General features: G+C 48.3%; 1 protein-coding gene across 12 annotated transcripts in view; it reads left to right on the plus strand.

The window, feature by feature from the left end:
• Positions 1-14,550, plus strand: part of Dennd2b (DENN domain containing 2B) — a 160,069-nt gene that overhangs the window by 140,012 nt on the left and 5,507 nt on the right. For 9 of the 12 annotated variants that reach the window (XM_028894591.2, XM_028894593.2, XM_028894595.2 and 6 more), the window contains 9 exons: positions 32-128; positions 992-1,036; positions 1,284-1,319; positions 1,998-2,182; positions 3,010-3,119; positions 3,346-3,415; positions 6,516-6,593; positions 7,120-7,260; positions 10,956-11,104. In XM_028894591.2, the coding sequence (XP_028750424.1) occupies positions 32-128; positions 992-1,036; positions 1,284-1,319; positions 1,998-2,182; positions 3,010-3,119; positions 3,346-3,415; positions 6,516-6,593; positions 7,120-7,260; positions 10,956-11,104 (911 nt within the window). The remainder of the gene's footprint in view (positions 1-31; positions 129-991; positions 1,037-1,283; positions 1,320-1,997; positions 2,183-3,009; positions 3,120-3,345; positions 3,416-6,515; positions 6,594-7,119; positions 7,261-10,955; positions 11,105-14,550) is intronic. The other 3 variants (XM_037211645.1, XM_028894596.2, XM_028894588.2) reach the window with 1 other exon arrangement.

Below are 14,550 nucleotides of genomic sequence, written 5' to 3' on the forward strand. Positions count from 1 at the left end.
CTTTTTTTGTTTTGTTTTTGTTTTAAACCAGCTTGTCCAAAGAATTAACTCTATCTATAATGCCAAGAGAGGAAAGAAGAGATTAAAAAAACTGTCTATGTCCAGCCTTGAGACAGCATCGTTGAGAGGTAGGCATTGATGTCTAACCTGGGTGACCTTTGGGGGTCCATGAACGTCAGGAATGGGGTGAGGTGTGGATTGACTTCAGTTTACATCACATGGGCTAGTAATGGGATCCTTCTACCTTCTAGGAGGGGAGAGCCCTTCCAGGAAAATGTCTACATAAGTGGGAGGTCCCAAGAGGAAATTAGCTCTGGGGTGGTTTCCTTCAGGCTTTGGGCTATGAGGCCCTGAATTAGAACATATAGGAATCTGCTTTGGGCAAAAGGAAAGGCCAGACTTACTGGGCACTGTGGTCTGTTTTCCATTTCAAATCTTGAGCTGTCTGAGACAGGGCCTTTGTATTCCAGGCATCTAGGCCTCTGCTGGCTCAGCCTCCAACTCAGGCCCTCAGCTTCACCCAGATCAGCCCTGGGTAGGTGTTTGCATATAGATTAGCATTTGAGGTCTAATCTCTGAGGTATCCTGGTCCCAGGCCACTTACCTCATGTCATTGGCCCAGAGTAGCCCAGACTAGGTTTAGGTCTATCCCTCATGAGAAAAATTGGAAGGCAGGCAGGTCAGCAAGATAGCTCATCAAGTAAATGCACTTGCCGCCAAGCATGGCAACCTATGTTTGATCCACAAAACATACATCAACTCCTGCAGTCTGCCCTCTGACCTCCACATGAACATGGTTACATGCATATACCCATATACATTCTCTCTCTTACACACACACACACACACACACACACACACACACACACACACACACACGATAAATGAATATAAAAAAATTTTTTTTTTACAAGCTAGGAGTTGGACTCCAAAAATATTTGTTGTAGGCCAGGGGCTCAGCAAGTGTGTCTGCCTGTTGTTGCTTTTCCAGATGAGAACAGTGAAAGCGAGAGCGACTCTGACGACAGGTTCAAAGGTAAGGCTGACACCCCTCCCCAGCCCCGGGGAATCAGCCCTTCTCTTCTGCATGTGTGGGCCCAGGGTCCCAGACTGGCCCTGGGGCATGGGGAAAAGTCAACAGGAAGGTCAGCTTACAGACCTTACCATCAGAGCAGGAGGTTGTAGAGAAATTCTTCTCCGAGCTCAGCCCTTCAGTGTTAAATCCAAATGTTGGTCTCTCATTGTCAAATTTAAAGCAGTTGACTTTGTCCATTCTTCCCAAGCCATTGTCCATGGAGAGTGGTTACTACGTTTGCTTGGTAAGTATTGTAAATCTGGAGGGCCAGGCATAGGTTCAGATTATAATCAACTCTTTTGGTTACAAGAATTGTTCCATAAACTGAGAATATTGTCCTCTGGCAGCCCTGAGGCCACCTGTCTCTTCTGTGACTGGAGAGGAGACTGTGAGGTCTACCTCTCTGAATAGGTTCCTGGACCTTTAGTGTTTCAGATAACTTGGGAAACCCTGCCTAGATCTTCCTTAGATAAGTAACCTATGTAGGAGCTTGCTCCCTCCTTGAGGCCTTCACTGGTACCCAGACAAGCTGACTTTGGCTTCAAGGTAGAGACAAAAGGTCCAACTATAAAGCCATTGTGGATATTTTACTTTCTAGTTCATACCTTCTGTGCCAACAGGAACTACAGCTATCTGTTAGTGGTATATCTCAAGGTGAGCCTGGCTTAGACAGTCCTGTTAGCCCCAGCTCAGCTTCCAGGGCCTCAGGAAGATCAGCACACTAGCTCCATGCGTTAGCACAATCATTATGTAGGTTCAGATATCAATACTCATTTCTGAGACCTACCTTGGGGAAAAGTCAGGTAAGATTTAGGCACATAAAGGTTATCCAGAGATGGAGTCCTGAGTCAGGTGAACAGGGCTGATGGGAGGTCTTTGAGGGGCCAACCTGTTTGTCTTCTAATATGAGACCTGCCTGCAGCCCACACACAGCGCTTGGTCCACATCCAGTCCATGCTGAAGCGTGCGCCCAGCTATCGGACACTAGAGCTGGAGCTACTTGAATGGCAGGAACGGGAGCTCTTTGAGTACTTCGTGGTTGTGTCCCTCAAGAAGAAGCCATCCCGGAACACCTACCTCCCGGAAGTCTCCTACCAGTTTCCCAAGGTGAGCATGCCTGCCTGCCCTGCTGCCTTCGATGCCCTCTTCTGCCTGTTGGTCCATCTGGGAAGAGGAAGTGTGCTTCCTTCTTAGCTCTCCAAGTCACCATACCCCTGAGCCTCTTCATAGCTAAGAGAGAAGACAGGGTTTCTGGTGCTGTGGGCATTAAATAACTCCTCTCACCATGGTTGCAGGGATCCAAGAAAGCATCACAGATGTTCCTCCTGCCACTCTTTCGCTCTTCTTCTCTCAGCCACCTTATTAGAAGATGATTCACCCATTCAAGTTTCCAATTCAGCATCCTTTAACGTGTTTTCAGAGCTGCAAACTACACTCAATTTAGAACATTTTATTATCTCCTAAAGAACTCCCCCTATTCACTGGCAGGCAATCCCTGTTCTCTCCCACCTGTTTGTATCTTAAGCACCCTTCTGCTCAGCAGCCAGTCTGACCCCCTTGTAAGCCACAGGTATCTCTCTGCTCTTGCCTGTGTGCAGTGTTCTTTCTCCTGCTCTTTACCTGGCTGCTGGCCCCTTCATATTTTCAAACAGCAGAAGTGCCACCTCTCTGAGGTCTTTTCAGAAGCCTAATCAGCTTCCCTCTTCCATACTTTCACTTCACTTTGCTTTTCTCATTTGAGGCACCCTCTGAAATGTTTTTTACCTCACCCTCCTGACCAGAATGTGCAGGTTCAGGGATGAATCTTGTCCATTTTGTTTGCATCCATAGCCCCAGAACACAGGAGGAGATGCTTCTCAGTCCCTGTACCCCTACTATCCCCAGGGTCCTTGTCTTCTCTTGGTTATCTCTCCCCATATTCTTCTTCCCTACAGCTGGACCGACCCACCAAGCAGATGCGGGAGGCAGAAGAAAGACTCAAAGCTATTCCCCAGTTTTGCTTTCCAGATGCCAAAGACTGGCTCCCTGTGTCAGAGTACAGCAGGTGAGGCCTCGCCTGGTCTAGCTATAGGGGGGAAGAAGACATAGACTCATTTTCCCCCATAGTGGTGGACAACCGAATGTGGCTTGTCCTGGTCTCGGCCTACTTTCCTAAAGTAACCTGAGTCTTTATCCTATACCTGAGATAACAGTCCCTATTTTGGGAGCTATGTCCTGAGCCTTCTTCATAACTTCTTTGATACCAGACCTCTCCCTCTTTCCTGTTTCAGTGAGACCTTTTCTTTCATGCTGACTGGGGAAGATGGCAGCAGACGCTTTGGCTATTGTAGGCGCTTACTGGTGAGTAAGACCATTCAGTTCTCAGAGGCTGTTAGGCAGGGGAGGGCCAGGACATTTGTATATCTCTGTTTCTGCAGCACTATCTTATGTGAAAGCCTGTGGTCTCCTGAACCTGCCCCTAGTACATTTACTTGCACAGTTGAGGGACTCCTGGGATAACAGAGTTCAGAGTAGCCTATCCGATTGGACCCTGGGATCTAAGATTATTTGCAGTAATAGATGGGATGCATCTGCTTGGTTGTTTTATCGTTTTAACTTTCTGGACTTTCCTTTGTATTTTTTCCTTGGATTGTCAGCTTAGATTGCTGACCTCTAGTCATGATCATGTGAACCCATAGTTTATATTTGTTTATCTAAGTAGGTGGAGCACATCCTTATTCACTCAACACCTGGCCAACCTGATACTGGGAGGAACCCTGTCCGTGGTCTAGTAGGGCTGCAGTCTGAGCAGAGGAAGAGATGCATACCTTCTCTGGGATTCTTGGAGAGATACTTTGAATTTAGGGGAACGACATTGGGTTTTGAAAATAGAAACCATTTCTTTCTTTTTGTTTTTTTGAGACAGGATTTGTGTGTGTGTGTGTGTGTGTGTGTGTGTGTGTGTGTGTGTGTGTGTGTGTGTGTGGCCTTGGCTGTTCTGGAACTTGCTCTGTAGACCAGGCTGGCCTCAAACTCAAGAGATCCACCTGCCTCTGCTGGAATTAAAGGCATGTGCCACCACTGCCTTGCTGAAAATAGAAACCTCCCCCTGTCCCCCAAAAGCAATTTCTGTTTCTGTCATTCCAGGGGAAAAGATGGTGGTAGAGCCACAGAGAACCAGAGGGAAAACAGACCCCAGGGCCTGTCTTCCATTTCATTCTTCTCTAAGGTCATTCATTAGGTTGTTGACAATGTTCTTTGGTTTCCAGACATTAGAGGAGAAGGCCTTGTCAGATACTAGTCTAGGGATGGATAAAGGAGATCCTAGACAGGAATCTTGTATAGAAAGAGTCTTAAAAGAATTGTTCTGGGCCATCCATTCATCTATCCATCAGCATTCATCACACAACTGTTGAAGGCCAGGCCATATGCTAAAAGCATATAAACAAATTTTCAGCACATATCCTACCCTCAGTGTACAGTAGCTAGTCTAGTAGAGAAGGCCAACTTTTAGTGTTTAAGGGAAGGGCTATGAAAGTAAAATTTTGCTTAGGCTCTTGTTATTTCCAAGAGAGATGCTTCACTGGATTTGTGTCTCTACTTTTAAAATCTGCATGATAGCCTGTAAGGTATTATTATCTCTGACCTGTAGACTAGGAAATTGAAACTCCAAGGTGGAATGACTTGCCCAAGGTCACACAGCAGTGAGGTAAGAGCCAGAACTGACTCTCAAGTCCTTTATCACCAGTCTGGCATTCTTAGATTCCCTCTCCCCACCCAGAGCATGGTCTAGGGAGAAAAGGTTATTTGACTATTGAATGCCTAGTGTGCTGGACTGAAGAACAGGGGAGGGGTCCAGATGCCAGGCTGGGAGCCAGGCAGAGCAGCATGTGCTTGGGTCCCGAGGACCCAGGGAGGAACGTTCAGAAGGCTGCCTCTGCCAGCACATGGATGGAACAGAGCTTGCTCTTCTGCAGCAGGCCTGCTGCCCCCAGGGAAGAGCATGTTTGTCCTGGCGCACTCAGAGAGGGCCTGGGCTGGGTCCCTGCCAAGGGGGCTGGCACTGGCTCGGCATTCCTGCAGATTGGACACAATGATTCTAACCCAAATCCCACATACTTGATTTAATCACTTGGGGCTTTAGGGGAGGTGGGGAGTGGGGGAGGGAAAGAGAGAGGAGTAAGTTTCAAACCTAATATGGACAAAAACAGATTCTGCCTTCTCTTTAGGTCTGTGGCTGTGGCCAGCAGGTTTGGAGACTGAAATAGCCCCATCTGCATTTGCTTAGCAGCCTGCATGAGGGGCCAGCACCTGCTGCTCTGCTCCCTCCCCACTAGGCTTTGCCAGGCCCTCCAGGCCTCTGAACCCAGAGGCATCCATGGGTCCTGCCAGCTCCTTGCTAGAGACTGGACTCACCCTAGTCTACTTGTGGGGCTCTAGCTCTGGGGCGCTCACAGTATATAGCTCTTTCTTCAACTACATACCTTTTAAATCCCCCTTTTTTTGTTCTCTTTCACTTCATAGCATACCTCTATCCTGTGTCTCTGTGTTCCTTTCCCTCCTTCCTATCAGAAAACAACATGCTTTGGAGGTAAGACAGCAAGATGAAAGGCAGCACAGACTCCTGGCTACAGCCTTCTATTTATTTGAGCTCAGGCAATGGCTTAATCTTCATGAGCTCAGCTGTAAAACTGGGTGATAATGTGACTCTTATACTCTTTCTGTGTATAGTACCAAGGCTAGGACTCTTATAGGAAGCATTTAATAAGGAGTCACTCCCTTTTCTTGTCTGTTTTCATTTTGCCTTCCTTGGGCATGGATCAAGGGGAGAAAACGGGTATTTGGCAGAGTGTCCCTCATGATGATGGGGAGGGGGGAGATAAGGTCATATGTCTTGTTCTTAAGAATGTCCACAAGTCCTTCTTGGGGGCTGGAGAGATGCTCAGTGATTAAGAGCACTTGTTGCTCTTGCAGAGGACAAGGTTTGAGTCCTGGCACCTACATGGGATCCAGTGTCCACTTTTGGCCTTCATTAGCACCAGGCACACATGTGGTACATATGTAAACATGCAGGCAAAACACACATAAAATAAAATGAAAAAAAATTTTAAAAATTAAAATTTAAAAAGTGTCACAAAGTCCTTCTTAATATCACATCCTTTTGGGTGGCATCCTTAGGGATATTAATCCACAAATCACCCTTAACCTTTGCCATGCTGCTGTGTCCTCTGCCAGCCACTATCTATGTTTTCCTGGGATAAAGGATGGAGCTTACCTGGAACTTGGCATGTCTGCCCCATAGGAATCGTGGCCTTTCTTTGGGGACCTGGTTGAGTTTAGAAGATGTTTATTGTCATCCTCATTTTAGGGATTGTACTTAGTACTCAGTTCCCAAGGACAAGGAGCCAGATGTGGTATTCATGTATTCTGTCTTTCCCTCTTTCCTACTCCTCCTCTCTAGCCAAGTGGGAAAGGGCCTCGGTTACCAGAGGTGTACTGTGTCATCAGCCGCCTAGGCTGCTTCGGCTTGTTTTCCAAGGTAAGAGACACTGTTGTCCTCCCCATCCCGCAGTGACAGCCCTCATAGGAGTATCTGCAGCTAGCCTAGATGAGGAAAGCACCTGTGTGAGACGGCACACTACAGAGCAAGTACAGGTGGGCTCTCAGATTCTTAGATCCCCACGGCTGGCTTCTGCCTGGCTGGCTGGCATTTCCCCAACTCCTATGTTGACGGTGACTGCTCTGTAGCGGCTCGGCCTGGGCCATGGTCAGAGCTGGAGTCCTTGGGGAAGCCAGTAGTGCTCAGGAAGCTGTTTCACAGGTGCGATTTCTTTTGCCCTGCTGTTGCCTTCTTGGGGACTAAAGCAGGGCCAGTGAGGGAACTGAATGGTCACTGAGAGCCAAGAGAAACAGGAAGGGTACAGAGATCCTGGCAGGGCAACTTTCCTGTCTCCAGGCTTCTGGTCCAGCTTGGTCAGAGGCCAGGCTGCCCTCTTCTCAGTCAAAGAAGTGGGGAAGGCAGTTCCCAACACTTTCTCTCTTTGGGCTGCTGGTGGTGGGCACAGGTCCTAGATGAGGTGGAGCGCCGGCGTGGGATCTCAGCTGCACTGGTCTACCCCTTTATGAGAAGTCTCATGGAGTCGCCTTTTCCAGCCCCAGGGAAAACCATCAAAGTGAAGACATTCCTGCCTGGTGCTGGCAATGAGGTAGGGAATTGCTGCTGCTTTCATCTCTGGCCCTGGACTGGGTCTAAAGAAGAGCCTGGCCAGCCAGAGTTGCAGTCTCTGGGAGGTGTAGAACACAGACAGTCCCTTCCTTCTTACCTTGTCCATACCCCTAATCGGCAATAAAAAAAGGTGGACCCTGGAGCTGTAAGTGTTGCCCACTTCTCTTCTGCTAGGGACTTTAGCTGACCTGCAGCCTGGATTAACTGTACCCCTATTCATTTAGTAAATATTGATTATGAGCTTTCACAACTGAAGATTATACCAGACCTTGGATGCAGTCATGAAGATAAAAAGTGACACAGCTCTGTCTTCCAGGAGTTTCTTACCTAGGAGGGGACCTGATGTTGAATAATTATATTTATAAATAGTGAATTTCTAAGTGTGTGTGAAAAACAGAATAGGATCCTATGAGAATGTATAACAGAGGGTCTTCTTTAGGTTAGGGGGGGCAGAGAAGACCTTCCCCCAAGAAACTGCCATTTTACCGGGGGCCTAGCAATGCATAGAAGGTAGCCAAACGAAGTGGGTGAAGGGAGAATGGTAGAGGTGGAGGAAGATTATTGCAAGTGTGGGAACAACAGGGACAGGACAGGAGCTGGAGCAGAACAGATGCTGCTCAAGCACTTGAAAGAAAGTCAAGACGACTAGAAGCGTGGTGAACAGGCATAGGTGGGCAGGCAAGGACCCAGTCAACCTCAGGGTTTGTGCCTGCCTGCTCAGGTTAAGAATGTGGGGTTTTATCCAAAAGAGGGCTAAGATTCACTCTGATGTGTCTTTAAATTCTTTGACTGCTGTGCAGAGAATGGGCAAGAGAGAAAACAGGGAGGCAGCTAGAATACAATGTAGTAACACAGCAGAAGAGATAGGAGCCTGGACCAGAGGCTGGTGGGAAAACTGAAGAGAAATAGATGGATTGGTAATGCTTGGCGTTTGCTAGGAAGTAGAAAGTGTGATAGAGGTTCTTAAGTCAACCCTGCAGTTTTCTGTCCTGGGGAACAGGGTAGGCGATGGAACCATATCCTAGATGGGAGCCGATGAAGAATAAGGAGAGATCTGTCTTACAATTTAAGTTTGAGGCACCAATGAGAAGATAGTAGCAACGTGTGTAGATAGGGACGAAATGAAAGCCCAGTCCTGAGGAACCCCCAAGTAGAAGCCCTGTGGTAGAGAAGTAGCAACCCTGAAGTTGGTAGACAGAAAACGAGGAGAGGAAGTGGCTGAGAAGCCAAAGAAAGGGATCCCTATGGAATAAGGAGTAATGGGAGGTGCAGCCAGGTGTGCTGACAAAGAACAGACTTGAGGTAAAGCCCAGGGGTGGCCGGGCTGACTGGAGAAGTGAAGGGGTGAGACAGCTCTTGTAGATAGCTCTTCAAAGGGCGTGGCTTTGAAGGGAACAAGGAAGCCATGGAAGGTGGGAGTAAAGTGGAGCTGGTGGTGGAGGCGGGGTGAGAGGATGTAGAAGGTGGTGCTGAAGATGGCCGTTTGCGTGCTGATGGGATTGGCGCTGGAGGAGACATTGATGGTGCAGGTAGTAGTCTTCATGGAGACTGTCTGTCTTAGGAGGGGAGGGGAAGACGGTGCCTTGTAGACTTGGATTCCATGAGATAGCTTTGGTTTCCTCAGAATAGAAAAGCGGGGAAGGGCATCTTCTTTTCAGAAGGGGTGAGAAGATGAAAACAGTCGGCTGCTGCCGAGTGGGAGGACTGACCTAAGTAAGAAGCAGAGTTGTGAAGGCAGTGGTACACTGCTGTTGAAATCTTCCTGAGAGTCTCTACACATCCCAGGATAAGAGAGACTTGAGAGTTTGAGGAGTCCTCTGGACAGGATAGCTGGCCCTGCTTGACAGCCCAACAGCATGCCCTCAAGTTCTTTGGTTCTGCTCTGACCACTTCTTAGGCCTTGATGCTTCTCTCTCACCCAGGTTTCCTCCTATGCCCAGTCGTCTTGGTTTTGCCTGACCGGCATTTCTTTCTTACAGAGTCCAAGTCACTCTTGCTATAATTTACCTCAAACTCTCTCTACCCCAGAAGTGGGCAAGTGCCAGCTTCCCTTCTAGATGCCCTGCCAGCCCTCTTTGCAGATACTCATTGTACCCTACTGCCAGCCTTGGGCGGCCTCACTAGGCTTCTGTCCGATTCCCAGCCTCTAGAGGCAGGGCAGCATGGGGCTGAGGGCTGAGGGCTAGAAGCTGGAGAACAGCACGGACTGGAGCTGCTGGCAGGGCCCTCAGGAGCCGGGGCTACAGAGTTTTGTTACGTTGTTGTCTTCTTCCTCCTCCTTTTTTTGTTTTGTTTTTGTTTTTTGTTTTTTGAAACAGGGTTTCTCTGTGTAGCCCTGGCTGTCCTGGAATTGACTTTGTAGACCAGGCTGGCCTCCAACTCACAGAGATCTGCCTTTGCCTCTGCTGGGATTAAAGGCATGTACCACCACTGCCCGGCCTTGTTATATCTTCTTTTAGGATGGAAATAGATATCAGGCAAGATCCAAGGTCCCTGACATAATTGTGCGGGCATGCCTTCAGCACACACCCACTGAACACTTAGGGTATTCCCTGTACTGTGCTGACCACTGGGCCTTCCTAGAGTTTAATGCCTGTCGAGAAAGGCAGTGCATACAACTCTTGCAGCCTCCTGAATCCCTGTTGATGTTTTTCAGAACACAGGGTGGTGAACACTGAGCTGAGAATTCCTTCACTTACAAAAGCAAACTGTGCTTAGGGGACTGGAAGTAACCCAAGTCAGAGAGATAAAAAATGAGGTCCTGTAGGTGACTGGAGCAGATCTGAAGCAAGAACAGTTGAGACACCTGGGGACAAGCCCCTTGAGAAGGATTAGCTATGACACCACAAGGCCATAAGGGATAGTTTATTTCTTACCCCAAGTTCTCAGGAAGCCTGCATATCACTGCTGCCCTACAGATACTAAGAGTCAGCAGATCCTCTGCCTGTCACTGCTGGGTCACTTGCAACCCGGCCCATGCCTCCAGAGAAGGGGCTTTGGGAGCTGTCATGCCAACCCTGAATGGTCCTTAAAGGGGAGTACAACTAGGCCTGGCTTTATAAAGACTGTCCTGTTTCCTTGCAAGATTTTTGGAATAGCCAGACCTTTCTTTATTCTTGGCACAGTGCTTAGGGCAGTAGAGATAAGGGGCAGGATGACAGGACAGCCTTTGGAAGGAAGTCTTTATAGCAGGAAAGGGAGGGGACATGGCAGCAAGGATAACAGCATGGCCTCTGCACAGATGGCTGAGGCCAGAGTCCCTAGTTACAAAGACTGCACTCTTCCTATGGCCTAGGGAGCAGTGGTTGATTGTGGGGTCTGATCAGCGTGCTGAAGAAGATGGGAAAGAGGGCAGGAGGCTTTTGCAAATGGGGCTGTGTGACTCCCTGGTTCTCCTTATCCATGGGAGCAATTAGCCCTCCCTGCCTTCCTCAGAGCCCAAGTCTGGTCCCTCAGCTCTGTTGGCTAGAGCCTTCCTATCTTTACACTTAGCCCTCGCTGTGGGGGTGGAGCTATAGTCTGAGGGAAGGGGAGAGGGTCTCCTGCATCATGAGAGGGTTAGAGAGCCTTGGAAGGAGAGAGAGCCGGAAGGGAAAGCAGCCGGCTGCTGTGTGTGTGCAGTCTTGGGCTCTCCTCACCTAGCCTGCTTCTACCACTGCCTTCCCTTTCCTGCAGGTGTTAGAGCTGCGGAGGCCCATGGACTCTCGGCTGGAGCACGTGGACTTCGAGTGCCTTTTCACCTGCCTCAGCGTACGCCAGCTTATCCGAATCTTTGCCTCGTTGCTGTTGGAGCGCAGGGTCATTTTTGTAGCAGATAAGCTCAGGTAGGGCGCAGAAGGCAAGGAAGGAGAGGGACAGGGCGGTGGTATACCCATTAATGAACTCAAGTTTTTACAAGACTTGGTGTATGCCACATATGTGGTATTGAAGTGCTTGCTTATATGCGTCGTGTGTGCGTGCGTGCGTGCGTGCGTGCGTGTGCGTGTGCGTGTGCGTGTGCGTGTGTGTGTGTGTGTGTGTGTGTTGAGCTAAAGAAAGGTTAACAGATCTGTGAAGAGAGAAGTGGGGATTGAGAATACAACTGAGGACTTGGCCTAAGGAAGAAAAGTGACACTTCCTATGCAGTAGCCATGTATGTACAGATGCAAGGACAATTGTATGAAGATGGTAAGTGGCAAGCAACTCTAGCCAACCTGCCTGTGCGGGATGCCAAGTTTCAGGGGTGATGGACTCCAGGAAGGACTGCTATACGAGGGCTGCTAAGCTGTTCCATAGGGGCTGGCTGAAGGAACCTTGGAGAAGTAGTGTCAAAATACTCGAAGGCTGGTTCCAGGGAGCTGTGGAGAAGGATAAGATGGGTCCTTGAGAGTATGAGTAGGAAAGAAGTTACAGTCTATTTAGACGGGAGAGAGAGGAGGTCCAGAGACTGGAGGTTTGGGGAGCTGGGACAACTAGTTTAGAAAGGCTAAGAGCTGGATGGATCATAAGACTTGGTCCAACAGATAGGCACTTTGAATTTTACAGGTAGATATCTGTTTGTGACCATAGGGAGAGTTAGAAGTGATGATCACTAGACCTGAGGCATTTGGGAAGGAAAAAAATGAGATTTCTCAGCAGCTGAGGTGTTTTGTTATTTGTTTTGTTTAAGAATATGTAGGGGTGGGTTGGCAGGGAGGGAGAGGACCAGGATGCTGTCTTTAAGAATATGCAGGGAGCCGGGCGTTGGTGGCGCACGCCTTTAATCCCAGCACTCGGGAGGCAGAGGCAGGCGGATCTCTGTGAGTTCGAGGCCAGCCTGGGCTACCAAGTGAGCTCCAGGAAAGGCGCAAAGCTACACAGAGAAACCCTGTCTCGAAAAACCAAAAAAAAAAAAAAAAAAAGAATATGCAGGGAGATGACCGGGATACTGGTGATACCTCATCATTTATTCTGTGAAAGATTCCACCAAGAAACCACAGCAGTGGTTTTTCTAGCATGACATTTGTTCTGTCACTTAGCCAGCAAGCTGCATGCTGTGTGCTGTGCCTTGTGTCAGGTGCTAAGAGGAAGGCAGCAAAAATTGTTGCTGGCTTGTCCTCTAGGAAGTATCCAATCCCTGGTGTATTTTCTTCTGCATGCATGAGAAAGTAGTTGAGAAGAGTAACTCTCCTAATTGCTCTGTCAGTAATGGTGCAGGAACCCAGGCCAGTGCTCAGCTTAGGGAAAGGAGAAGGAATAACTAGAATGGCTGGCTTTCTTTGGTGGTTGCTGTTTGGAGACAGGATCTCACAGTGTAGCACAGACTGGCCTTGAACTTGCAATCCTCCTGCTTCATTCGTGAGTGTTGATGTTATAGGTGAGTGCTACCATCCCTAGCTGAGCTGCCTGCTTTTCCAGAGATGGTGATAGTTTAGTAATGAAGACTACATTTCTCATATTCCTTTCACAGCTGTGGAGCTCTGTGTACCACAATCTAGGTCAGTGGTTCTCAACCTGTGGGTCACAATCCCTTTGGGAGTCCAATGACTTTCACAGGGGTCTCCTAAGACCATCAGAAAACAGATATTAACAATATGATTCATAGCTTAGCAAAACTACAATTATGAAGTAGCAACAAAATAATTTTATGGTTAGAGCTCACCACAACATGAGGAACTATATTAAAGGGTCGTAGCATTAGGAAGGTTAAGAACCACTGTCTAGGTATTTCAAGGCCTCTCTTGCCTTTGTGAAGGGGCTCAGTCTAGCAGCTGAGACTAGCCATGAGTGGCAGCATGGCATGGCCTGGGCAGATTGGAGTGGTCCCTGACAGTACCTAGACCCTGAATTTTCTTTTCCAGAAGGTATCACACATAGACAGCCACACCCTTTCTACTCCAGGCCGAACCTCCTCTTCTTCCAACCACACCACAGCCCAGCTCCTGTAGGACTATTGAATACAGCTATTGTCTCCTATGGTTGCAGCTGCCTCTAAGCACATTCCAGAAGGAAAATACCCCAGAGTCCTTTTTTTTTTTTTTTTTGTTCACTTGGCATTCAAGTTTTATCAGTCTTGGGTCTTAGAAAAATCTGTTCTTTTCATGGGAGTCTGCCTGACTGGTGGCTCTGCAGTGAACCATGGATCAGAACTGGGGTGGCTTCAGCACAGCTCATGACCCTCCTTTTTTTTTGTGGTGGTGGTGTAGTAGTGGTGGCAGGGCTCTCTGTTGATTGGCCCTAGAGTTTTTACAATACCTTCTACCTCCCGATCCCCTGGCATGTTGGAGAGGGTTGTGGAGATCAATGTGACCCTTGACCTGAAGCAGTCCTTTTCCAGATCTTTCCCAGATTACGTTTCTTGCTGTGCTCTGGAAAATGGCTCTCAGGGTTAAGGCACCTAGGTCTCCAGGCCCAACAGTATTTTAGGTGCCCATTGAGTGAGTTAGTCATACAAGGTCCTGGTTGACAGTTACCTGCAACTATCCAGAGTCCTTAGAGAAAAGGAGCAAGGATTGGTTTTTGTCATAGATAGGTCCCAATTTTTCTCTCCATTGGGGTATTAGGTGTAAAAATGTGAATCCATGCAACAGCACCCCAGGGAGAATCCAGATCCTTTTGGGTTATGGGGTAGACTTCATAACATAATCAGGAATGATCTCAAACTTGCTATGGTATGTAGTTCAGGCTCCACAATCCTCCTGCCCCAGTCTCCCAAATGCTAGTATGACAGTTATATTCCAATATGCCTAAGGGACCCAGGGCTTTTCTGTATGATACGTGAGGCCCGTTGGTGCAAAAGCAATCAGGTTTGAAATGAGCTGGGCTCTACACCTTTGTGTCCTCATCTGTAATATGGTCCCTAAGGGGAAGGTCTTTCCTTTAAATGGAGGTCTTGCTGTGCTGTCCAGGCAGGCTTTAAACTCTTGGGTTCAAAGGATCATTGGTCGTAAGCCTCTAGCTAGCTGATTTAGGGTGCTTATTATAACACCTGGCTTATTTAGAGGTCCTTTGGCTCTTTTCCTGACAGACAGGTTCTTCAGGTCAGCTGTGGCTTTGTGTTTACTGGCACCCCACACTAGGCCTCTGCACACTCTGGGTATGTGTATTCACTTTTGCCTGTGAACTTTAGGATTGCCCCACTGTGATTGTCCGCCTACTTTCCCTTTGGTCATTAGGTCTGGAGGCCTGGAGCCCCCTCCAGGACAAGAAAGGGATGACCCCAATGAGACCTGAAAGAAGAGGGACACTTTCCATTCCTAAGAATGGTGTAGGCCACCACACACCTTCTGATTTCTGTACTCCCCCTCAGTCA

Source organism: Peromyscus leucopus, chromosome 1 (assembly GCF_004664715.2).
Source record: "Peromyscus leucopus breed LL Stock chromosome 1, UCI_PerLeu_2.1, whole genome shotgun sequence".
NCBI classification, from domain to species: domain Eukaryota; kingdom Metazoa; phylum Chordata; class Mammalia; order Rodentia; family Cricetidae; genus Peromyscus; species Peromyscus leucopus.